Raw genomic sequence first — 24,962 nt, 5'->3', positions numbered from 1 at the left:
AAAAACAAGGCAGCCCAGGCTGGCATGGCTAGTCCTACCACAGGAGAGGAAATGGCATGGAAGGTGTGTCTGTGTAGAATCAGAGTTATTAGGAAGCTAATGGGCCTGGCTCCATCCCTGCCTGCAGAGGGTCCTGATCATCTAACTCAGGCCTGGGTACTGGGTGAAGACCAGGTATAATCCAGAGCAATTTAGGGACCAGGGCAGGCCCTGGAGAAGTCTTGAACACATCAAGATATCAGTGAGTGTGACTGGGACCCAGCAAGTCACTACCAACAAGTGTAAGAAGAGAAGGGGAAAGTGCCTAAACCACCCTAGAGATCAGGGCCTTATAGGCAGGTGTTTCTCAAATTGAGCTGAGTAAGAGGAGTAATCAGGTTGCAGGGAGAGGGATCAGTGCTCTAGAGTAGCATGCTAACAGCATGAAGCTCTGAGGAGTGTCTGGCAGAATGACAAGCATATGCAAAAAACTTATGGCGGGTGTGGACAGGGGTCTCCAGGAGTCAGGGTGATCACCTTGAAAGGAAAATGGAGGAGACTCTGGTGACCCAAGCTGCTCGGCGGGCGGGGCCTGCCTTTGGACGCGCACCGTTCCGGAGCGCGCGGGGCGGGGCCTCTGGAAGAGAGGACCCGGCTCGGAACTGGGGGTGGGGGGCGGGTGGCGACAAGACCTCCGAAGTGAGGGCGTGGCTCCAGGGCGGAGCCTCCTTGTCTGGGTGTACTTAAGCTGTTCGGGATCGTAGAAACTACCCGCCATGGCTTTGAGGCTTGTGTTTTCCCTTCGATCCCGCACTCCCCGCACACCTCATCTCGCCCTGCTGTCCACTTCGCCCGCTACCCGCGAGCAGCACGCCGCGGGTCCCAGGGCTGTGCCGGGATGCAGGCCGGTTGAGGCCGTGAGGCCGCCAGTTCCCGTGGTGGACTTCAGCAACGCGAAAGAGGCGTACCGCAGTCTGCGTACCTGGGAGCTAGCGCGCAATCTTCTGGTGCTACGGCTGTGTGCCTCACCCACGCTGCTGGAGCGCCATCAGCAGGTGTGCGAGTGGGCCGATGGGTGGGCTTGCAGGTGGCTAGGGGCGGTGCTGGGGGCTTTTGCTGTCCCGGGAGCCGTTACGGAGTTAAGCTGGGGCCACTGAAATATCGCCTGAAGCGATGATTTGAAGCCAGGAAGGGAGGCGTTTCCTGCATTCCTTTTCCTATCTAGTGAATTTCCCTACTCATCATTTAAAATTAAAAACAAAGACCAATGAATGTTTAAGATATGTACCATTTGCAGCAATACAAAGTTATCACCCTGGAATTTAAAATCAAGTATCTTTCATTTTGCTCAAAGGGAATTCTGGCAGAGTTCCACAAGCTGTGACCAGTCACTTCCCAGACACCGTCATTCTGAACAACGCTGAAGAAAATAGGAAATCACCTAAACACCCAAATTTAAACTTTAAGAAGTGTGGGAGTCTTGGGGAATTAACCAGTTTAGAGGTATTAGAGATGACAATTATTTCAAGGTGACCTTGGGAACAATTTGTAGGGGTCTGGTTGTTGGTCCCGGAGTCTGGAAGGCTGTGTAGGTAGTGGTGGCTTTTTCCCGTGAGACTTTGAGTGCCTCGTGTTGCCCTCAACTCCACTGGGAGGCAGGAGGAGTAAAAGAAACACGTAAGTCACACTTACAGCTTAGACGAGACCATAGCAGGTGGGATGTGAGGGCAACACCCTTGAAGTTAGAGTCAGGTGCTCATCAGAGGTTTTGGCTTGGATCCCTTGGGGGAGCTTCACAGTCACACTTGGAGCCTATGTGGCAAGAATAGGAGTGTGGTAGAGGAAGAAGGGGTGGAACTTGGAATTGGTCTCCTCTAGGAGACCCAGTATGTTTGTGGCAGATGGTAATGTCCTGAAGTAAAGCCCACCTGGGGAGGAGGTGAGAATGGACATTGGAAGTAAAGGATTTGGTAGAGCAGGTGGGGAGGACCAGCATTATAAGGGGCAACTGGAAAGGAGCAGGAAGTTCTGTTGGCACTGTAATCAGGAGGAGGCAGCCTTCTGGGGCAGGAATGACTGGAGGGAGTGGTCAACCACAGGGACTCTGTGACAGGGCAAAGGCTAAATCCAGGTCTCTCAGTGGTATCACAAGTGACTGGTTGTGGGATAGGGTCAAACAGTACACATGCCTGCCTGTGACTAAAAGGGAGTGAGAGAGGGATAGAAACTGTCTTCCCAGAGATACGCCATGCTCCTCTTTACCTATCAAGCAGTGGTCAGGCACCCCTTTGTGCCCTGGGGTGGACTCTGAGCTGACCCCCTCAAAGGTGGGGTCCAGAAAGGAACAATGTGCTCATAGTCATAGGGAGACCAGAGTAGATGGAAGACTAAAGGGGTACTTGAGTACCCACTGTTCTGCTCTAAATGAAGATTGACTTATGGTTGCTGTAAGTGAATAAGCAAGCTGCTCTTAATGATCTTCCTTATAAAATTGATAGTGGCCTAGGTGACCTAGTGAGACCATGTCTCAAAATAAAAATTAAAAAAAGGGCTGAGGATGTAGCTCAGTGGTAAAATGCTTACCTAGCATGCTCAAGTCCTAGTTTCAATATCCAGTACTAAAACAACAATGACAGCAAAACCCCAAAAACCCACCCTAAACAACCTGATGCTGTTAGGCACTTTGGCCCTAAGTGGTTGAAGTTTATAGGGAGGTATAAAGAAGATTTCTCTGCTGAGAAGGGATAGGCTAGATGGCCCAGTCAGCTTCTTCCCTTTGCCTTCCAGCTGCTTCAGATAGCCAGAAAACTTCTTGGGCAGAAGCTGTTTGACAAGCTAATGAAGATGACCTTCTATGGGCAGTTTGTGGCTGGCGAGGACCAGGAGTCCATTCAGCCCCTGATCAGGCACAACAAGGCCTTTGGTGTTGGCTCCATCCTGGACTACGGAGTGGAGGAAGATCTGAGCTTCGAGGAGGCAGAGTGCAAGGAGATGGCGTAAGGCTTACCTATCTAGAGCTGCACAGGCATCTGGTAGTAACCCCAGAGAACACTGGGTTTTTTGGGAGCCAGTTCAGCTGCTGAACTTTAGCCTTGTCTAGGTAGAGGCCAATGCTGGATGAGCCATCAGCTTGATTACAAGTGGCCCTCTTGGGTTCTGCCAGTAGTTCTTGTGTTTTTACTTTCTGCAAATGACAACTCTGGGCTTCCATGGTGTAAGTAAAGACTACCTGGGGAGGAGGGTGAGAATGGACACCAGTATGCCTGAACCCAGAGGTGGTTAAGGACTGGGGACTGAACACTATGGATCCTCAGCCCAGTCTAGCCCAACACTTGGTCTTATATAGTTTGCAAGTTATAAATGGCTTTTGCATTTTTAAGTGGTTGAAAAAAAATCAAAATAAGAATCATGTTTTGTGACATGTAAAGTTTTATGAAATTAACATTGCTTTTGCCCTACAGGGGCAGAGTTGTGTAAATGTGTGGCCTCCAATACTGAGAATATGTGCTGCCTGGTTGTTCACACAAACATTTGTCTGACACCGCCCCCCCCCTCCCCGCTTGCAGGAGGCTGCTCTGGTTTCCTGCTCTGCTACAGTCTCTCTTCTCAGGAATTCCTGATTGGCTGGTGGGTCCACCATTCCACCCTTGCGTGGCCTCAGCTGGTCTTGAAATAGTTTCCTAATCTGCAGGTGACTCTGCCTAGAGGGTGTGGAGTCTCCCAGGGTTGGCCTCTGCCCAGGCATCCATGGTGAAGGGAATCACAGCCAGGAACACTGTGGTTAGGCAGGCCTGGAGTCCCCTCCTGTTGTCACTAAACTTGTTGCAAGGCCCATGCCCTGGGCAGGGAGTGTAGGGGGCATATCTCACTGACCTGCCCACTTGGGCAGTAGGATGGAATGTCAAGGATGATGTTGCCCTCTACTTCTTGAGGTAATAGCAGACACACCAGAGGCTAGCTTTTTTTTTTTTTTTTTTTTTTTCTCCTAAAGTGCTGGTTCCTGTGACTCTCCAGGACAGGCTTGGATTCCGGGCCTGACCCATGTGAGGCTCAGGACATGCCCTCTGTGGAGCAAATCAGGCCTCACATTTGTTTTGTCCCGCCCCAGGTAGCTGCAGGGGAGTAGGGTGGGAAAGGCAGTCACATGAGGCCTCTTTCCCTGGGAACAGAGTGTATCGCCTTGTCTCAGCATGCTGGCCTCTGGCTCATTGGCCTGGGGAGCCCAGCCCCTTGCCTTGCCACTGGCTGTTTTGAAGGCAGGGTGCTCTAGTCCAGCATCCCCTGCGAGCCTCCCTTCCCCCTGGGGACTTGGCTGCAGCCTTTACTGAAGCTGCCTGTTGAATAACTAATGGGCTCTGTGGCCTCGGTCCCAGACAGGGTGATTTCACAACAGCAGTTTCTCAGGCACCTTTGATATGAAAAGAATCCTTTCCTAGAGTTGCCCCTCTGGCTTCCTCCATGCTTGGCAGTAGTTGGAGCATTTGGAGGTGGGCTGGCCCATGCCTTGCCTGGGGACTGTCCACCCCACTTGGAAATCCACTTCCCTCACTCTGCAAAGGCTGTGCCTCTGTTAGGCTGCCTGCTGTTGATGGCTACTTGTCTGCGGGCTCTGAGACCTAAGTGGTAGTCCCTTCTTGACCTGACAGTGTTGATACAAAAGCTCAGTCCTTGTCCCTGATGTTGACCCAGTACTGGGACAAGGTTATGAGAAAAAGGTTTTATTGTTTTTTTAGCAAAGTAGAATACACAGAGGATTTTTACCTCAGACACTGGAATTCTAACTGCTGGGGGGACAGTAGGCTTTTAAAAAGGGATATAGAGGCTAAATTCCTCAAGTGCCCTATCAGGAGTCATAATGTATTTGTAGCCTTGAGAGTTAACCAATTCTCAGACCCATTGGTGCTAGCCCAGAGGTCTGAATTTCTTGATTGCTTTGGCCAATGAGCTGAAGAACAGATAATTTGTCAACTTATGACAGGAAGGTCAGTCTTGCTTCCCTCATGGTTAGGAATGGGGAAAGGAAGAAGAAGAAGGAAAAAAGCCCATGTCAGTTTTAAAATAAGCCACCAGTAGTCAAGCAGAGAGGTTTACATTTTAAGCATAAAGGTTTATATTTAAAGCATAAAGTGGAGCCATTATAGGGTGACCACCATCTAATGCCAATGGTAGATAACAAAGATATACACCCAATTCTGCTGCTTGTTGCTCTGCCTTCAGAGGAACCCAGGCTGTAGGGAAGGACTAGACTTTCAGGCACCACTCCATACCATCACATGGCCTACAGGTCTCAGTGGGTAGTCCTGGTCAGGAGTGACTAGCAGTACAGATCTGCTTTAGTGTCCTTGTGATAATGGGTGGTGGTGGAGGAATATCAACCTTTCTTGTCTTGTAACAAGGCCCATAGATTGTACTCTGGGAGAGAAGCAGAGGCCATTACCATGAATTAAGACTGTGGGAAGGAGGGGACAGTAGTGGTGGTTCTGGGCCTGCCCCTGGACTAACCATGAGAAGAATTGAGTCAAGGTCCAGCAGTTGTGTATGCTAGTTACATGCTGTATAAATTGTGGGCTGTGCAGTTTCAGAACCAGATCTTCCTGTTGGGGGTCACCCAGGTCCAGAGGCCCAAGGTCAGCTGTCCCTTGCCATGAGACTTTCTACTCTAGGCAGTACTCAGGCTGTCTCCTCTGCCTTAGCATATAAGGCATGGGAGTGTGTGGCTTTTGTCTTGTTCCTGGGCCTTGATTTAAAGGGCTAGGGGTTTGACCCTGCCAGTTCATGCCAGAAGCCTTACAAGGAGGCCAGGAAGCTCCCTGTCACAGACAGGAGGTCTTTGTGGGACCTGACTACTCCCTTGTTACAGAGTTAGAACATTGTCACACAGTCACAGTTTACTCTCTTCTCTTCTGTTACATCTTGTCAGCAGGAGGCGCAAGAGCAGTAGCTGCTTGCCTACCTCCTGATCCTGGATTGTGGCTTCATGGACTGTGGTGTCATGAGGAATCCCATTCCCCTAAGGGCTTGGGTCCACCATGATTTTTGGGTTTTGACCTGGATATTCTGGCTCAAAGTCCCCTGATAAAGGTCCTGGGTTAGGAGCCAGGGCCAATGGGGAGGGCTCTTCTGGTGGCTTAGTGGCCCTGGCCTTGCTCTGTGATCAGTAAGGTCAAAAGCCACTAATGGTGAGGCCCTTTGATACAAGAGGCCTTCTGAAGGTGCAATTACCAAAGGTGCAGTTAACTGTCATCTGTCCTTGCTTTCCTGGTTTGACCTTTCCATGGCTTTACTTTTGCCTCAAGAGATGGTGGGGGTATGGGTTGGGTCATAGGCCCTGGAGACCCTGGATGGTGCTGGCTATGAGGCTGAGTTCTCTCTTCATTAATTAATGAATAATTAATGAATAATTAATATAACAGCTTTAAATACAAAATCTGAGATGTAAAAAGCCCAGTGTTTTAGGATTAAGGTTAAGGTGAGTATCCCTATTATAATTTATAACAGCCCAAACTCTTGCTATCCCAATGGCATAGCATTGGAACTGAGCACTAGAAACTGGTTGCCACATTAGGGGAGAGAATGGTTAATGGGGGGGATGACATCAGAAGGGGGTACAGTGGAGAAGCGAAGGACAAGTGGCAATAGGGTAGGGAAGTTATAGTGAGGCTAGTTGAAAGACTGTGGGGAGGACTGTAGGCCTGACTGAGCCTTAGTCGAAGGGCAAATGAGCTGGGCCAAGGGCAGCCAGTGTCTTGACCTCAATGTCCTGTCTTATTGAAGACTTTAGGTGTTCTGGAGTACCTTGTGAACCTGGAAGGCTTTTTAAACAAGGGGCTAGTGAGATTTGATTTGCATTTTAAAAGAAAATTCCTGGTTGCTGCTTGGAAAAATAAGTCTAAGGGGCAAGAATAAAGCAGGGAGGCTGGCCCTGCAGGTTGTGGTTGTGCCTGCAGTGGGGGAAGGATCCCAGAGCTTTGCCCAGGTGTCCTCAGAGGAACTCAGAGGCTATGGACATGGAGGTAGAAGCCAGAACAAGGGGATTTCACTGTTGGAGTTGTGCTTCCTGCCTCCATTCCTCTGTGCCCTCTGTGGCTCTGTGTTCCCATTTTTCCTGGGAAGAAGCATGACCTCCTTGCTAGCTTTTTTTCAAGACAAAGCTGCATGTCCTGGGCTGTTCTGAGAATCTCAGTGGATAGTTTTCTTACTCTTCCTCAGTAGGGAGGAGCTCTATCTACATGGTTTCATGTGGGCTTCAAGGGCTCCAGAGGCCACTGTCCCTCCTTGGCCCAGTGGTCACACCCAAGTTGAGCTGTGCTTTGGAGCCAGCCCTCAGTCAAGATCACGATCAGGATCAGGCCCACAGCTCAGCCCCAGCCTCCTCTCCCCCTTCTGCTTCCTGTTACCTGCAGGCCTAGGTATTATGACCCTGACCTTTGCCTCTTTCTCTTTTCTGCAGGTCCTATGCCTCTTCAACAGAAAGGAATGGCAGCAGTGAGTAAGAGGCCACTGTTTATGAACAGATGCTCTCCCCCACCCCTATGCACCCTGGTGGCCCAGGAGACATATGGGTTCATGGCCTGAGTAAACGCTGGGGTAAAGATTAAGTCCCGAGGCTCCTCCCTGTACTGGGGCTCCTGGCCTGGCTCTGTGTATCCTCACACATTGGCAAGTGACAGGCCCTGAGTATTTCTCATAGCCCTTTCGTATGGACTTAGTCTTCTTGGCTTTTAGTGTGTGACAATCCAGGTCTTTGTGATGGAGGCTTGGCCTTCCTGACCTGGTTTGCCCCATGATGAAGCTTGCCAGGTGGAAATGTATTATAGCTAAAAGAACAGCAAGGGAAGGGGTACATGACCAGCTGAGAGAAAAAGGCAGCTTTGCGGAGTAGAGAGCTGCAGGGCCCATAGCACAGGAGTGCTGATTTAGTCCATCTGAGGGTGCCAAGGACAAAGTCATTGGATTGTTCATGCTGGGTATAGGGGGTTTGAGCTATACCTTCTGGTAGAGCTGGTGGCTGTTTTTAGGCCATGTGTCCACTTTTCTAGGCATGAGTAAGAGTGAGAAGCAATATCAGGCCCATCTAACCTTTGGAGACCAAAGGGACAGCGTCATCAGTGGTGCCCATACTTACTTCTGTGCCAGTGAAACCAAGTATGATAGCCGCATGAAGACCCTGTTGCACTGCATAGAGGCCTCAGGTAGGGTGATTTGGCTACATACTTGCCTGATCCCAGCTTGGGAAGACCCTTGGGAAAGTAGAGATGAGATACTGGTTGGTGAAGAAGGCTGGGTCTGCAGTGAGAGGGCTTGGCTGTCACACTCAGTTTGTGCTGCATCTAGTCCTTTCCTGAGACAGTGCTTCCTTCTCTACCTTATGTTCCTGCCCTTTCTTTGGGAAGTGCCTGAATGTGGAGCACTGGTAGATGGCCCATGATGGTGGACTGAATTACCCCCTGCCCTGGGTCAGTGTTTGGTTCGGCTAATGATGCCATATCCTCTATGACAGGGAATCCCTCCCTGGTACAGCCTACTGGGGGCTGGGAATGGGGTAGTGAGTTAAGCCATGAGGTCACTGAGCCCCAATGTCCTTAAGTCACACGAGATCCCAGCATAGTCCCCATGCCATCCCTAGCAGTCTTGTGTATAGTGGCAGCAGGTCTTATGCCTTCTGAACCTTTTAAGTTCAGGAGTGAGTGATGCTTCAAAGTTTCTGCTTAATGGGCTGGGGGGATCTCTAGTGGTCAGGTCAATGCTCAGTCATTTTGGTGAGGGACATCTTCTTGCCTCCTGCCTCTTTTCTCTGGGGGCAAAATGAGGTAGGGGGAGGGCAAATAGAAGCAAAGATGACCTGAGTGCCCCACCCCCTTCTCTACTTGGTATGTCTGTGTCCTGTGACCCATACATGGATATCCTGTGGTGCTGATAGCATTAGGGAAGGAAACTGAGGCAGGGAGAAGCAGGGACACCTTTGGGGCTTCATAGCAGTGTGTAGGTCTTTTTTTTTTAAGAAAGAGAGAGAGAGAGAGAGAGAGAGAGAGAGAGAGAGAGAGAGAGAGAGAGAGAGAGAATATTTTTATTTATTTTTTAGTTTTCGGTGGACACAACATCTTTGTTTGTATGTGGTGCTGAGGATCGAACCCGGGCCGCACGCATGCCAGGCGAGCGCGCTACCACTTGAGCCACATCTCCAGCCCAGTGTGTAGGTCTTGCTGCTTCCTTCGGCCACCATCTTTCTGCATCATGTGGCAAACAAAAATGTTACCAAGTCACCCCTTCCCACCTCTGTGGTAGGGTCTCTGGAGCAGCCAAGTGCAAATGTGTTTAGGGGACTGGATAGCAACATGATTAGGGAACTGGCTGCAGAGTCAGCAGGGCACAGATTCCTGGTGCTCCTTCTCCCATCTTTGTATCTGTTTCTTCATAGTTCTTCCTTTGGCTTCTGACAGGTAAAGCCAGTGATGATGACTTCATAGCAATTAAGCTTACTTCCCTGGTTAGACCCCAGTTTCTGGTAAGTGCTAGAACCTTCTGTCTCCAGAGAATTTGTAAGACATTTGGGCTGCTGTGGGCATTAAATGATAGCATATGTGTCTATATTCTTGAGTATATAAGGATTAGTACAGGATACAAGTCCTGTCTTTGGGGTATCAGAGCTTTAAAGGGTCTGGGAGAGCTGGGTGTGTTCTATGGATAGTGACTCAGGCCTGTGTTTGCAGCTGCATTTCTCAGATGTACTGACCAAGTGGAGACATTTTTTTCACCAAATGGCTGCAGAGCAAGGGCAGGCTGGGCACGCTGCCATGGACACAAAACTGGAGGTGGTAGCACTACAGGTGGAGTGTGAGGGGATGGTCACCATGGGGTCTTGGGGAAGAACCTCATCCAGTGGTAAGTGGCTGTGGTCCAAGGTGGATCCCTGGAGCAATTCTGAGAGATAGCCCATTCTACGGCTACTGTTAGCTGGGGAGGATGGAAGAAAAAGAGGACCTGCCATGGGCTCTATTTCTGAGCAAATACAGGAAGTACTGGCAGAGGGTTGGGGAGGTAGCAAGAGTGTGGAGGAGCTGAGGGATGAGAACAGGCGTCAGTAGACAGATGTCAATAGACTCATCTGTGGCATAGTAACAAGTCCAAAATGGATTCCATTCTGCTTATGATGTAATAAAGTCAAAAGAGGGGGACATTAGTGGATAGGGCTCGGAGACATCAGTGCTGACTCCTCCTTCTTACTTCTAAAGGAAAGCATTGCTAAGATGGGCATTGCATCCAGGGCTGAGATTGAGAACTGGTTTACACCAGAGACCCTGGGAGTGTCTGGGTAAGAGCAGCATCCCTGACTGAGAATAAGGGGGACTACTCAACTACCCTGGGGTAGCCTTGGTTCCAGCTGAGTTTTAGCAGCTTCTCCAAATCCTAGTTGCTCCTTTAAGAGGTGATAGTGCTGAAGGGACCACTTCTCTAAGATGTACTAAGTAGAAGTGATGGGAACCTGGGAAATCCCTGGGGATAAGGCTGGGCAGCATGGACACAGGGCTTCTTCTGGAATTATCTGAGTCCCAGAAAAAGGGTATTGGCCCTTCCTGAGACCTGCACTAGTAGGCAATGAATCAGAGTCCCATATCCCATCCTCAGGGCCAAAGACTGAGACAGAAGTCACCAGGGGATCCCATTCATATGTAGTGATCAGCCATCCCTATCCATTGTAGCTTACCTAGTCCCTCTAAAGCTGCATCTGCCTACCTGGTCTCCTACCTTTGGCTTTTCCCTGAACCTAATCTGTTAGGGCATCAGCTATAAAAATGCTGATGCCCTAATTCAGGAATGTTCACATTTTGGTTTTAATTTTTTAAATAGAGAAAAATATTTATATTTTAACTTTAAGACTGAAAAAAGAAGTAGTTTTATGGTAGCTGGGTTTGGGAGTGCTCTTTTGGGGAATGGGTTGGCTTTGGCCTGATGCATCCAACAATCTGAGCACCCATGGGTAAAGCTGTGTGGCTGGATCAAGAAATATCTTTCGGCCTCCTTTGTTGATGTGCGTTTTCCCACAGCACCATGGACCTGCTGGAGTGGAACAGCCTCATTCACTGCAGGACTCAGCTTTCCAAGCACCTGCTGATCCCCAATGTGCAGGTAATGTTCCCCTCTCACTGGGTCCTGGCTGAGAAGAGAATTAAGCTCATCACTTATCTCCTGTTTTCCACCCTGGGGACACAGTGTGACTGAGACTACCATTTTCTCTGGCCCCACAGGGGAGAGAACAAACCCACTAGTGTCCTCAGAGTGCTGAACAGAGACTAACATGGAGCCTTGAGGAGCCACAAGCAGAGGATATCTGGGAGTTGGGGGGGCACTTCTTAAGTCATCTAACTTTGTTTGTTAGGTCACCCAAACCTCTTTGGCCAGAAATGGCAACAATCATTTTATTCTCTCTCATAATTCTAGGTTTATATGGCTCAGCTGGGTGGTTCTTGTTTGAGGTCTTCCGTACATTTGTATTCAGAGGGTCTTGGAAGTCATTGTGGAGGTATCCCACCTACATGTCCAAAAGGCTGATGCTGGCTGTTGATTGGGTTTCCTCCCAAAATGGTAACTGGGTTCCAAGGGCAAGTGTTTTCTAAGATGAGGGCCAGGTAGAAGCAATGTTGCCTTTTCCAGCCTAGTTTCAGAAGTCATATGGTGTCACTTCCTGTCAAGTTTAGTTTGTTAAAAGCAAATCATTAGGCTAGCCTACATTCACAGGGAGAGGAATGAGATTGTTTGAAGCCCCTCCTATGCTGGGATTTGAAGGTGGAACATTTTCTTGGGAACATGTTCTGCAGACATTCCTTCCATGCTGTTCAGCCCTGGCCAGTTGAGGGCCCAGCCCCCAAACTTTGAGTCACTGACCTAGAGCCTAGAGGTGTGGCATGTTCAGTGCGGTTCTACTTCAAGAGTCACTGATACATGGAGACTTAATCATACATATGGCCAGGGATAAAGTGTTTGTGTTGAGTGAGGCGAAGCTGCTGGGGGCCTACAGAGGGACATGCTTGTCAGCACTACTAAGAACTTCTCTGCCACATTAGCAGGAGAGTGGCAGGGCCTGGTGCTGCATGGTCCCCCCAGGTTGGGTCTTGCCACTTCCAGTTTCCAGCCCACTGCTTACCTGCCTGACTTCTTGAGGGCCACCATCTTGGTACCCCTGCTGCAAGTCAGTCTGTTCCCCATAGCTATCCTGTCTGCCTGTAATCATGGGTTTTTCCTTTGGAGTCCTCCCTGTTCCTGACTGAGCCTTTCCAATTGATTGGCTGGTCAAGGTTCACATCCTTTGCCTTGTGTGGGAGCAGAAAGGGTTCTCCCCACAGCTATGGGACCCCCCTGAGGGTCCTGGGGAAGCCATAGAAGCAAACACTTTGGGCATGGCTTGGGCCTGGAGCTAGCTGGCATGGGCACTAAACTCCCTCCTGGTACAACCAGGCTCCAGGTATAGGACAAAGAGCTGGCTGGCTGTGAGATTCCAGGGCATCATATCACTGTGTCTGGTTGGCCTAGGGCAAGGTGCTGACCTTCACATGCAAAGGTAGTTGGGGGAAGGCAATATAAAGAAGCCTGTCTGATTCTAGGGCCAGGCACCAAGGTTTTGGCTGGCTCAGGTGGCCCTTCTGGCCTTGTATGAGAGGGTAAGGTGGTACTGGTGGGCTGAGTGTAGCACTGCTGACACAGGTGCGATCTGGGTCTCTAAGTGTAGCCTCCCTGGCTCTACTGTGTAGTTTGACCATATGCTGTACTCTCAGACAGGACAGCTGGAACCCCTGATGTCACAGTTCACTGAGAAGGAAGAGCTGCAGATGATGAGGATACTGCAGAGAATGGATGTCCTGGCCACGGTGGGGCGGTGTGAGCCAGCCCCATGTGGGGTGGGGGCTGGGGCTTCAAGGACCCTGGGACTTGTACTGAGGAAGGGCATCTGTCTCACTTGAGCCATGAAGTCTCTCCTGCCCTTTGCTCCTCTTAGAAAGCCATGGAAGTAGGGGTACGGCTGATGGTGGATGCTGAGCAGACCTATTTCCAGCCAGCAATCAGCCACCTGACACTGGAAATACAACGCAAATTCAATGTGGAGAAGCCTCTCATCTTCAACACCTACCAATGCTACCTCAAGGTATGGGCCCCTGCCTCCCCACTTCCCTGTCTACCTCTAGGCCTTGACTATAAATCCTCTGGTGTGCAGCATGACCAACTACCCAGCAAGAGGTATGCTTTTCTGAGCTCTGTGGCATCTGCCTGGCCCTACTCTGAGCAGAGGCTGGGTGCAGAGGAAAGAGAGGAGAGAGCAGGCTATGTTCCCAAGGGGAGGTCCCTCTGTAGCACAGTTATCCTGGTCTGGGCCCTACTGTCCAAGAAAGAAAACCCTGCCCAGTGTCCATGTCCAGCCCTGCAGAGGTAGCGAGATTGGGGTGATTGCTTCAGAGTAGTAGTAAGCAAGACCTCTGAGACCCTGTCGCCAGTCCCTGTTCTGGGCTTTGGGACTCAGACAAGAGTGTTAGCAGGGATGAGAATGGAGGAGGCAGAAGAGCTTTTTAAGAATCCATCTGATGTACTTTAAACCCCCTTTATGGATGATCATTTCTTTTTGTCTGCTTTTAGCACAGGCCTCTTTAAGAATTTGATAAAAGCTCTGGGATCCTCTGTAGAAAAAGACTTGTGCAGAATTTTGCATGTCCTGAGGAATCCCAGAAGTACTTTAGGATAGAACCCCAAACTGAACCTTAAGCCTGAGGGTGCTAAGTTGCTGGAGGCCTGTATAGATCCAGAGCTTATAAGGATGAGCCAAGTATCCAGACATAGGATGGTGTGGAGGTCTAGTCAGGTGGCCCCAGCATGCACCCTGATCCCAGCTGAGGAAACTCTGGATACCTGGCACCTGGGCTGACCCCCCACAGGGCTGTCCCAGGCCAGAGGAGGATACATGAAGGTGGCCTTGTTGTCACCCCTTCTTGGGGACAGATCTGAGGCCCATTCTTACCTACAATTGTCTGCCAGACTCCCAGAGTGGCACCTCCCTCAGGCGGCTTATGCCTAGTCCTAGGTGTCCCAAATTGACATACCTTGGAGCACCTGGGCCCTAGTAAGTCCCTGTTCTGGCCATCAACTGGGCTCCCTGTGACTTGGCTTTGGTCCCACAGGATGCCTATGACAATGTGACCCTGGATGTAGAGCTGGCTCGTCGTGAGGGCTGGTGTTTTGGGGCCAAGCTGGTACGTGGTGCATACATGGTCCAGGAGCGTGCCCGTGCTGTGGATCTTGGCTATGAGGACCCTATCAACTCTACATATGAGGCCACTAATGCCATGTATCACAAGTGAGTCAGCCCTTGTGTCTTGTTTCCTGGGGGACGTGGGGAGTGAGGACTGTAGAAGACCACGCTGCTAACCCCATTCAGGTCTCCTTCAGGGCATAAGTGATATTTCTTCTGTTTGTCATTTATTAAAAAACATGAAGGCTTTTCTTTCTTTTTCTTTTTTTTTTTTGGTACTGGGGATTGAAACCAGGGGCACTCTAAGACTGAGCTACATTTTAAATAACCTGGGTTGTGTTGCATGGGGTGAATGAGATAGGCTACACCAGGGAAACACCTCTTTTTAAAAAGAGGTGTCTACTGAACAAAACAAAAACTGGCCTTGATCCCCACAGCTGTTTTCTGTTGATACTTAGTGGAGAAATGTGCAATGAGCCCAGGGTGCCCAGCCCTCCCCATGATAGTATCCCTACTATTTGCCTTTTAGTTCACATGGTGGGAATGTTAATGGTTGTGCACCTGCTATCTTTGCTGTTTATCTTGGAGATCTTTTTGTGTAGCACAGGCAGTCAAAAATCCAAAAATCAGATTTTTCTCTGAGGTTTTATGTTCTTGTTGCAAATTCTAAGGGACCCTGAGTGTCTCTTTGCTGGCTGCAGCTCCTTTCCTGGCATCACAAGCCCATTGTGTACATCTGTGCAGTGTACGTGCCATGCCCATCAATGTTTACACAGTACACTCTGTCCTTTGCTCTTGTTTTTTTTTTTTTTCATTTAATGGTACATCTGGATCCTCCTGTGTCAACAGAGTGGTTCTATTAACAGTGGCACGTGTTTAATACAGGTGCACAAAGTTATGTGTCCAGGGTCTATGATCTTTTCTGGTTATTGTAATAGGATTCACTGAACATCTCGTCCTCCTCATGTTGTATGCATCTGTTGTTACAGGTTTTGTGTCTTAGGACACAGTGTCACAAATTCCTGGGTCAGAGAAAATGTACTCCAACCCTGATGGTTATCCTCACTGCATGATGACCATACTGTTGAGAGTCTTGCTGGTGAACAGGGATGCTTACCCCACACAAGGCCCCCTGGCATCACTTCCTTTTATTTCCTCAAAGGGCTAGGAAGCGAACTGTAGGATCCCTTCCCAGAAGCAAAGCTGAAAGTTCAGGCAAGCTCCCTCCCAGCCCTTGTGCAGTGACAGTATGATTGATGTGAGGAAGTCGCACCTTAGCTAGTTCTTTATGAACTGTTGAGTCCAAGCTGTTGCTCAGTTTTTCTTGGCTGTTGATCCTTCCCCTTTATGAGGTGCTGCGGAATGGAGGGCCAGGACCTGTTTTTGTTCCTCCTGATGCTGTGGGTAGGTACCCTTGGGAGGAGCTGCTTACTGGATAGCTCTGGGCCTGCAAGGTTAGCAGTGAGGGGTACAGGCCTGGGGCCAGGCTCACATGGCACTCTCCCCAGGTGCCTCAACTATGTTCTGGAGGAGCTGAAGCACAATTCTAAGGCTGAGGTAATGGTAGCCTCCCACAATGAAGACACCATTCGTTTTACCCTGAGCAGGTAGGTGCTACTTGTACTGGGCTGTTGGGTTCTCCAAGGCTGGGGAAAATTGTCAGCACTCCAATGGTCAAGGAGCTCACAGTAACCCATTAGGTGCTATAGGATAATATCCATGGAACAAGCTGGTATGGAGTATTTAAGCCCTCTGGACCTAGCTGGTATTCTTGATGATGCTCTGCCATTACTTTAGATTTTAACATTAATCTTGACTTTAATTAAAATTTCAAGTTCAAAAAATAAATTGTTTTAGGTGATTTAAATGCTTCAATGAAATGTCTAAGGGTGATGTTAAATCTCAGTGCCCTTCAGGAGAGCTTTCTGATGTGCTGCCTCATCTGTAAACAGTTTCCATTAACATTTTAAATTGCATTTAGAACTTAATACAGTCTGTTTTCTCTTTAAATGCTTGTCCCATGGAGCACAACTTTGGGAGAAATCTAACAAGTCAAATACAGAAATAAGGTGAAGTAAATTCCTAAGTATTCCAGAATTTTCACCATGGTTCCATCTCTCACACCTAGACCCCAAAGTGCCCTAAGGTATAGGTGTATGTATGGGTATTCTGGAGTACAGGTACAGATGTGCCAAATCAGGATACCTGATACAGGAAGCTAGTGATGAAAACATGAGAATCATCAATGTGTAGGTATTTTAAAACCCAGAAAGTTCTGTATGATCCTATTAGGGATGGTATGACAGGAGAGGGGGCCAGATAGTTGGGGGTCCCCACCCTAACATCGGAGCTTTGATGATAAAAATATGTGAGCCACAGATGTAATTTAAAATTTTCTATTAACTATGTTAAAAGAAAAAGATGAAATTATTTTCCATATTATGTTTTAGGACTGAGGATGCACTTGCCTAGCATGTCTGGGGACTTGGGTTCTATCCCCAATAACACACACACACAAATTTTCATTCTTTTTTTGTACTAAATCTCCCACATTCCATATTTGACATCTGGCAGCACATCTGAATTCATACCAGCTACCTTCTAAAGACTTGGGCTGCTGGTGGCTGTATATGGGATAGAACAGCTGTGGAGATGGGATGGAGGAGCAGCCAGCAAGGGGAGGACAATGGTTGGAGGGGACAGAAGACCAGTCACCAAGCAAAATCCCCTTGGGCTCTAAGACAGCCCAGAAGCTTCCCGGGGTCAAGTGCAAGCTCTTGGGGTGGGGTGATCAGGGGGTCAGAATGTAGAGGTGTGGGGGAGGTAATGGAGAGAAAGAAGGGTTGAGGAAAGGGGAACAATGTTGGCCAAATACCAACACCTACCCAGGGAAAGCCTCCCTCTAGGAGTAGGAGGGAAGCCTAGCCTAGTCTTGCTGGCAAGACTTGGTTGGGGGGCAGGGCAGAACTCAAATGCTCAGCCCCACCCTGCATGAGATAGATCCTGGAGGGAAGGGGTTAGAGTCTGGGTGTGGCAGAAGGGCCTCAGAGATAAGACTGGGGCCCTCTACCCTTCTCCTAGGGCAATAGCTTAGGGTTGACTCCTTACCAGCCTGGTCTCATGTGTTCATAGGATGGAGGAACTGGGGCTGCATCCAGCTGACTACCAGGTGTGCTTTGGACAGCTTCTGGGCATGTGTAACCAAATCAGCTTCCCCTTGGGTGAGCTGGGCATTCCTGGGTGGGGTGGGGTTTGGGGGACACCCTGGTGGGGAAGCAGAAAGTGGAAGTCACACCTGTGTCCCTGCTGTGTGTATAGGTCAGGCAGGCTTCTCTGTATACAAGTATGTACCCTATGGCCCTGTGATGGAGGTGCTGCCCTACCTGTCCCGTCGAGCACTGGAGAACAGCAGCATTATGAAGGGCACCCAGCGGGAACGGCAGCTGCTGTGGCAGGAGTTGTGGCGGCGGCTCTGCACTGGCAGCCTTTTCTACCGCCCAGCCTAACTGCTGTGCCACCACCATAGTTACTCTACCACCTGCTGCCATGGTTATTCTGTGACCTCCCAGAGCCCTGGGAAAAGGAATTTAGGGGTGTAAGTCTGGGTTGCTCCCAGGCTATCACCACCAGATTTGCCTTTTTATACCCAAGAATTTGAAACCTGTTGGAGGTGGGGAGGGCTGCCTTAGGTGGTTCCTGCCCCGCCCAGGATGCAGATATTCAGGCCTAGGCTGAGTCTGATGCCTGCCTGAGTCAAGGTATTGTCTAATGAGTGGGCCTGGGCCCCTACCTCTTAGTTTAATGGAACTGTCTGCTGCCAGGGTCCAACCCATATACCTGAGCCTCATGGGTGGGTAGTAGTGGTCCAGCTGGAAAGCCTGCCTGGTCAATAAACTAATATTCTACATCTGAAAACCCTCAATTCTACCATGGTGCCCTTGCATGAAATTAGCTTGCTCTGGGCAGCATAGAGGGAATGGCTTGGATGGAGAAGTGTCACTTTCAAGTTCTAGAGATCATTTCTACCACGGATGGGACAGGATATACTTCCCAGATGTCTTCAGTGCAGACCTAGCCACCCATGACTTCAAAGTCCAGACTTGTAGTCTACACACAGGCAAACAGATGATGGGACTGGGCATCCTAAAAAGAGGGGAGCCCCAGGAAAGGTCTCAGCCACACTGTGGTGGCTGCATCAGATGGGTACTGCTCTCTGCTGTCTCCAACACTGCCACAGAGCTATCAGGAAAGGACTGTACGTGGGTTGTGGCAGAAATGAGACACAAACCAAGTGCATGGGCCTTTATTTCTTTGGATCACAGGATTTGTGCATTGGAATTCTTTTTATTTGGGGGCTTCAGCTGCCAAAGGAGAGGCCAAGACCAAAACAAACTCAAAACCTGGGACCTGGCAGAGGTTGGGATGTGCCCATGGAATGGGGAAGGTATAGAACCAACAACCCTGCTCTCCACCAAGCACTGGGGGAGACAGCTGGTAGGCTAGGCCTCCCTCCTTTTCATGACACCATCCTAGTGCTTACACGAAAAACCCAGGCAAAGGTGGGTGACAGGTGCAGCCAGATGAACCTGGCTTGATCTTAGAATGGTGATGCTTGCTGGCAAATGGCCAAATACCAGGAAGATAAGTTCTTTGCATCTTTCTGGTGATGGTAGACAGGGCTGTATTCCCAGCAATGCTGGTAGTGGTGGCCAGCAGGGATCCCCACCTGATCACAGGGCTGTCTTCCCTGTCTGGCAGCCCCTTTGTTGCAGCTTCCGGATAAGTTCCAACAGGTTCATCTGTAGTGTCAGCTCCTGGAATACAGAGGGATCCTCCTTGAGGGCCAGATGACACCTGGTGCTCTTCCACCCTGGCCTAGAGGCAGATACCAGGGCCTACAGGCTTACCTCCTGTGGGCCATGGGACTGGCCTCCAGGTTCTTTCTGGAGTCCCACTTCCTTGCTATCCCCACCTCTACCACTGAACCTGAGCCTAACTCATCAGGGACCAGGAGTACAATCCTAAATGTATTTGGCCTTCAGGGACCAATGATAAGGGCTGCAGCAGGGCCAAGCACTGACCTGTGGGTTGGTAGTCACATAGAAGCCAGCTACCCCTGCCTTCTCGAGTGTGCTCTGCTGGTCAGCCACTTTCCGGTCCAGCTCCAGGACAATCTTCCGGTCCATTGCATGTTGTTCCTCCCGGATCCGATGCTCTACTGCCTGCCGCAAACAGAGTGAGGGTGGCTCCAGGCTCAACCCCCCACCCTTCAAAGCCTCAAACACATGATTTTGCCTGCCACTTCCTCTTGAGTACCTTGCCCATCCCCAGTGACACTGGCTCCAGGACCACAGGTATCCTCACCACACCCAGTCCTCACCCTTCTCAGCCTCACCAGAGGTTCTAAGAGGCTTCCCCCAAAAGCCCCAGCAGCCTTGGACCTAGTGTACATCTCTGTAGCCACCACCCATACTCTCCCATGGCTTGTTGATTATGTATGTGTCTCCAATTGACTGAGCTCCCTGGGAGAAGGATGGACCCCTTTCTGGCTATCCCTGTCACTCCACCATTGTATTTGCATGCATGAGGCCTCAATGTTCCCCATCAGCGCCTGCTCTGTGTGCACCCCAGCCCACAAGAAGCTACTGTTTTAGAGAGTAAGAGAATCACAGCTGGGCTTTCACTCCCCACCCAGCCCTGGCCCATGGCAAAAATCCATGTGTAGGCACTCACCAGACCTCTGGTCAAGACTCAGAATAGCTGCAGCTCCTGAGCCACCCTGAGCTCTATTAGCAGAACCAGGTAGTCCCTGCAAGGAAGAGCCAGGCCTGGCCATCCCATCCCTGTCCCCTACCTCTAGCTCCCGATGCTGAGCTGCCTGGAGCACAGGTAGGTTGTGGGGCCGGCAGGCTTGCTGGGCTTCTAAGTGCTTCTGCCGTAGGGCCTGCCTGAGAACTGGGAATGGAGTTGAGTCATTAGGAATAGCAGGTTTTGGGGAGAGGGGAATAGACCCAAAACAGGTAAGAACGGAGCCCAGAGCATACCTCAATCCTTCATGTCTACCTCTTCAGCCAGGCCTAAGGATGGGAAGCACCACCTCATGATCCCACCCTGCCTTAAGCTCTATGTGAAAGAAAGCTATGTGGAGTCTCAGTTCTCCTAGGTCTGCCCTCACCCAGGGCACCTTTCTGCACATCCAGGGGACTCCAGAAGGTACAGGGAACTGAAGGAAGATGGAAAAGGGAATGTTGGTATAGGGTTGAGATCAGAGCTACAGCCTAAGCTTGGAAGACCAAGGGTGGTTGGAGGAGGTGGGTGGGTGACTGAGGTCTGAATGCTTATAGGCTCAGATGATAGAGTTTTAGTTGTGCCCTGCCATCATATATGGGAGACCAAAAGAGATAAAGGACTGGGAAAGGAAGGGAAGAAGATTGCTGACTGCCAGCTGTGTGGCTGTGCTGTTCCTTCCTTGGTAATGCCCTTCAGGGTAATGGAACTACCCCTCCCCATTGGCATCTCCCAGGTATTGCACAGCAGCCAAAGAAGGGAGAAGGGTGGGTATAGACCTGGGAGGTCCCCATTTGGGTTAAGCCTGAGGTATCAGGAGCCAGCAGAAGTTCTGTGCTGAGGAGTTTATGTTGTTCCAAAAGGATTTCACCTTCCACCACTGAGCAAGGCTCCATGGTCCCTGCTAAATCATGCCACACACATAGATGGGTGCAAACTGTCCACTCTGATGGGCTGATCAGAGGAGGACAGGAGCACCAGATGAATATACAGCCAATGCCCTACACCTTACTGGTCTAAGTATCAAACAGTCATGCCTCCCCAGCAGGGAGGGGTTGCTGGCAGGACAAGAAAATGCAAAACCCCACACTCTCTAGGAAGAGCTCTCATGTGACAGCTTTTCTCATGACTGTCCCTGAGGTTCCTGGCAGGTAACCTGGCCCCTGCAGTGCATATAGCCATCTCCAATCCCATTTCCTGGCATTCTCTATATACCACAATGGTGATAGTTGTCACAGTAAATGTGTTTGAAATCAGAAGACACCTTCAAAACACCTCCATAAACACAGAGGCAAGAAAGACACTCTGGTTTTCTGGTTATAGTTTACATTAAGTGGAAGCAGGACAAAGAGCACAGATAAATGCAGGGAAATGTCATTTTCTTCACTCCATTTATCAAATGTTGCTATAAATCCCAGGCAAACTCCCAGATTCCACTGGTAAGCCAAAGAAAATGTTAAGGAGAGAGCCATACCAACTACCTGCTGAGAAGGGGCCTGGCTTTAGGAATGCCCAAGGAAAACAAAGGCCAATTACCACCTGTTAAAAATTATTTGAAGGAAAGGCAGAAAGTCCGAACAAGCATGTTTTCTGCTGGCCATACCAAGACCTTGCTCAAGCCTTCTGAAGGACAAGACAAAGGTTCTAGAGAGTTACCAAAAACTGTCCCACTTAAAAGCAACCAGGATTCTATGAAGAAATAGCTGAGTCCAGGATTGAGGCAAGGAAGTGCTGGAAAAATAATGGGAATACATCAGATAGAGACAGCCCGAAGCTCTCAACATGGCAAACATGGCACAATTTGAGCATTAAAAAGAATAAATTAGGAGCTGCGGCTGTGGCTCAGTAGTAGTGCACTTGTCTGACATGTGTGAGGTACTGGGTTCAGTCCCCAGCACCACATAAAAATAAATAAAATAGAGGTATTGGGTCCATCTACAACTAAAAAAGTATTAAAAAAAAGAATGAGCTATGTATTTTGAATCTGTGAGCTATGTATACCTTGTACGTCAATGAAAATGTTTAAAAATACAGTTGCTCAAGCATTTAAGGAAGAAGTAATACCAACTCTTCACAAACTCTTCTGGAAAACTGAAAAGGCCACTTCTCAACAAATTCTAAAAGGCTATCATTACCCCAATGCCCAAACTAACAAAAATATTACAAGGCAACTACAAACCAATATCTTTCATGAACACAGAGGCAAAACTGCTTAACAACATTTTAGCAAGTCAAATCCAAGATAGACAAAAATTATAGTACATCATGACTTATCCCTAGAAGGCAGTTCATCTCAGGAATTTAAAAAAACCAATGTAATTCACTGTAGTAATAGAAAATCCACCTGATCACCTCCATAGATGGAAGAAAAGGACTTAATAAAATCCAACATCCGTTTTCAGTAGTCATAGATTAATCCTGGGGCACATGGACATTGTCTGCCCTCATGGGGAAGGAACCTTGCAACACTAGGAGGATTTTTTTTTTGGGGGGTCTGTCACCAACATTTATCCTACATCTAATCAGGCCTCAATCTGCTGTCCAGTTTACAAAAAACAACAGTGTGGAGAAACAGGTTAAATGATAGCATGAAGAAACAATCAAACAGATGCAGTACAGGGACATTTTACAGGTAGAATGCACCGGATTCTTCAAAAAGTCAGCCTCTATAAATGTTAGGAACTATTCCATAAGAGATCTAAGTAATCAATTGCAGGATATGAACCTGGACTGGATCCTTAATTATAAAGTGACAATTTGAGACCTGTTAGGTAATGTGACCATGACACCTGGAATGGTTCACTGTGGTTGTGTAGGAGAACATTGTTCTAGAGCACTGTTTCAGTTCTCTCAGGGTCAAGGTTTGACCCTAGGGCTGTCTGCAGACATGTCTGATTGTCTTGACTAGGGAAGGGTGCCTCTGTCATCCTGTGATGCACAGGACACTATCTCATCATAAAGACTCACCAGTTTAAATGTCAACAGTGTTGGATTGAAAATCCTGGTATAGTGGAATGCTGAGGACTTCTGGTGAAGTGCTCAGGTGTTACATAAACGAACTATGGCAAAATATTGTTGAATCTAGGTGGAGAGCAAAATGGTATTTATTATACAGTTCTTTCAAATTTTCCAAATGTTTTAACTCTTTTTTTTATAACAAAGTTAGGAAAAAATAAAATAGCAAAGGTAAAAATATGATGGTGTATGGAGAGCTCCCTATTATAATTTTCAGCAAGGGGCTCTCAGCCCTGATGGGGACGCACAAGAGGAAGCAAGCCTGTGGATCAAATGGAAAGCTGTTGGAGTTGCTGAGGGTGCTATAGGGTTCAGAGCTTAGGAATTCTATGAACAGCTGGTGTAGTGCCCTGTAAGGCCTTTGAGGGAACTGACCCTAGAGTGCTGCAGAGATGTCAACGGAACGTATGGGGTATGGGTGTGGTCAATGGCCTCCACGCAAAGTCCTTGGGCCTTCTAGTTTAGAAGTGGGCGGAGAAACAGGGTATCCTAAGCAGGGGTTTCTGGCTTTCTGTCAGGCTCAGAAGGAGGTTGTGCAATTAATACTGGCTTGATTCAATGGCCACCAAAAAGACACTACGGAAAGCTCTGCATCCTTGATCTGGTCAACCTGAGGTGTCTCCTGCGAGGGACCCTTAGGAAACCTACAAAGGTCAAGCACTCCTGGGGCTGGCCGACCTGGAGAAGGAGTTTGCGTTCTCCCGCCACCCCTCCGCACCTCGGTGTTCGTTCTGTAGTCGTAGACGCTGGTTGTAGAGGCTCTTTTCGGTGAGATGCTGTATCTCCAGTAGCCCCTGCACAATCTCGAAGACGGTGCCGTCAAGGAGCGCCAGGGCTAGGTCGCTGAGAGTGGTATAGGACAGGCGCTGCTGAAAGGAGCTGCAGGCAGAGCGGCGCGGTGAGCGCGGGCGGGTCTTGGGCCACTTAAGCGGCCCGCCCCGCCCTCCGCTGCGCACCTGGGTAGCTCTTTAACCAGGCTCTGCAGCGCCGACAGCAGTTGGTAGTGCTTTTCTTGCTGTCGGGCCCCGTCCACCGACTCCTCCAAGGAGCTGGCGTAGCGCTCCATGGCGCTGGCGTTCACCAGCTGCTGGCCACAACAACGATACCAGCTCCCTTCACGTCAGCTTTGAGCGCGGTTCGCTCGACCTCTTTTACGTCATTCTTGAGCGCCGCTCGTCTGCCCGCCTGCGCGTCCCTCCCCTTGCGTCAGCCCATACCCGCTTTCTAACATGGGTGTCTTAAATCTCACAGCGTCTGGTCAGTTGATCCTGCCGCCGATCCTGCCTGGATATCGGGGTATTTCAAAGAATTCCTGTCCGGTTTACACAGAGTCTGCGCGCACCAACTCTCCACCCCCTCGCCCGTGGAAGGCGCGAATTTTAAGACTTGGCTCTTTCTTCACCAGTGGTCCAACAAAGGAAGCCCAGTGCTACTGTCCACAGCCACCTCAGCCTCATGCCATTTCAGGTCAAGCAGTGGGGTGGGCTTGGAGTCTGCGTTCCCTTTCCTGCTAGGGTTTAGACTGTGATAAAGGACATCACTGGAGCTACTGATACCTCCTGTTACCTTGAGGAGTCCTTGCTTCCCCAAATACACCAGAGATGCACTCAGAGGCAAGTGTAGAGTGGAAAGTAAAAAGCTTTATTAAAGGATAGCAGAAAAGACGTCCCCTGAAAGGTGGAATCCGTAGGCTGGGGAAGGCTCATCCCTTTTGTTTCTAAGGCGTTCTTTTGTCCTGCTACATTCCTGTTTTTTATCTTATTTCCCTTTGTCTTGCATGTTGGGGGATGTAGACGAGAGGAGGCCAAAAGATGGAAAACATCTGGGCCTTGGGGCAGGAGGGTGGGGGGAGGAGTGATTAGGGCCAGAAGGGCCTAGGGTGAATTGATTAGCACCTTCCATCTCTGCTGGGAGCTGCTTCATTTACAGTTCTTTAGGATGGGCGGTG

General features: G+C 49.4%; 2 protein-coding genes across 6 annotated transcripts; one reads left to right on the top strand and one right to left on the bottom strand.

Annotated features, from left to right (window-relative positions):
* The first annotated feature begins 633 nt into the window (after positions 1-633).
* Positions 634-24,678, top strand: Prodh (proline dehydrogenase 1). Of its 3 annotated transcripts, none has more exons than XM_078038728.1 (14): positions 634-1,034; positions 2,767-2,975; positions 7,430-7,464; positions 8,019-8,171; positions 9,420-9,484; positions 9,690-9,806; positions 10,212-10,291; positions 11,025-11,106; positions 12,750-12,842; positions 12,971-13,117; positions 14,142-14,317; positions 15,721-15,819; positions 17,345-17,433; positions 24,266-24,678. In XM_078038728.1, the coding sequence occupies exons 1-14, from the start codon at positions 756-758 to the stop codon at positions 24,526-24,528; spliced, it is 1,887 nt and encodes a 628-aa protein (XP_077894854.1). In that variant the 5' UTR covers positions 634-755; the 3' UTR covers positions 24,529-24,678. The 3 variants fall into 3 exon arrangements, with proteins under 3 accessions (XP_077894854.1, XP_005334611.1, XP_077894855.1); XM_005334554.5 differs by lacking the exon at positions 24,266-24,678 and adding an exon at positions 17,531-18,127 and having other exon boundaries at positions 636-1,034; XM_078038729.1 differs by lacking the exon at positions 24,266-24,678 and adding an exon at positions 16,239-16,281 and having other exon boundaries at positions 636-1,034; positions 17,345-17,418.
* Positions 8,990-24,311, bottom strand: Dgcr6l (DiGeorge syndrome critical region gene 6 like). Of its 3 annotated transcripts, none has more exons than XM_078038730.1 (6): positions 23,971-24,311; positions 23,733-23,893; positions 20,067-20,167; positions 19,294-19,434; positions 18,939-19,026; positions 8,990-17,476 (listed from the first exon to the last, which is right to left on the bottom strand). In XM_078038730.1, exons 1-5 carry the CDS (start codon positions 24,078-24,080, stop codon positions 18,943-18,945), a joined length of 597 nt encoding a protein of 198 aa, XP_077894856.1. In that variant the 5' UTR covers positions 24,081-24,311; the 3' UTR covers positions 8,990-17,476; positions 18,939-18,942. The 3 variants fall into 3 exon arrangements, with proteins under 3 accessions (XP_077894856.1, XP_077894857.1, XP_005334612.1); XM_078038731.1 differs by lacking the exon at positions 8,990-17,476 and adding an exon at positions 17,767-17,785; XM_005334555.5 differs by lacking the exon at positions 8,990-17,476 and having other exon boundaries at positions 18,500-19,026; positions 23,971-24,309.
* Positions 24,679-24,962: the final 284 nt, after the last annotated feature.

This window comes from Ictidomys tridecemlineatus, chromosome 2, assembly GCF_052094955.1.
Source record: "Ictidomys tridecemlineatus isolate mIctTri1 chromosome 2, mIctTri1.hap1, whole genome shotgun sequence".
Classification (NCBI taxonomy): domain Eukaryota; kingdom Metazoa; phylum Chordata; class Mammalia; order Rodentia; family Sciuridae; genus Ictidomys; species Ictidomys tridecemlineatus.
The sequence above is the reverse complement of the archived record's forward strand: the minus strand, read 5'-3'. Positions and strand labels throughout refer to the sequence as shown.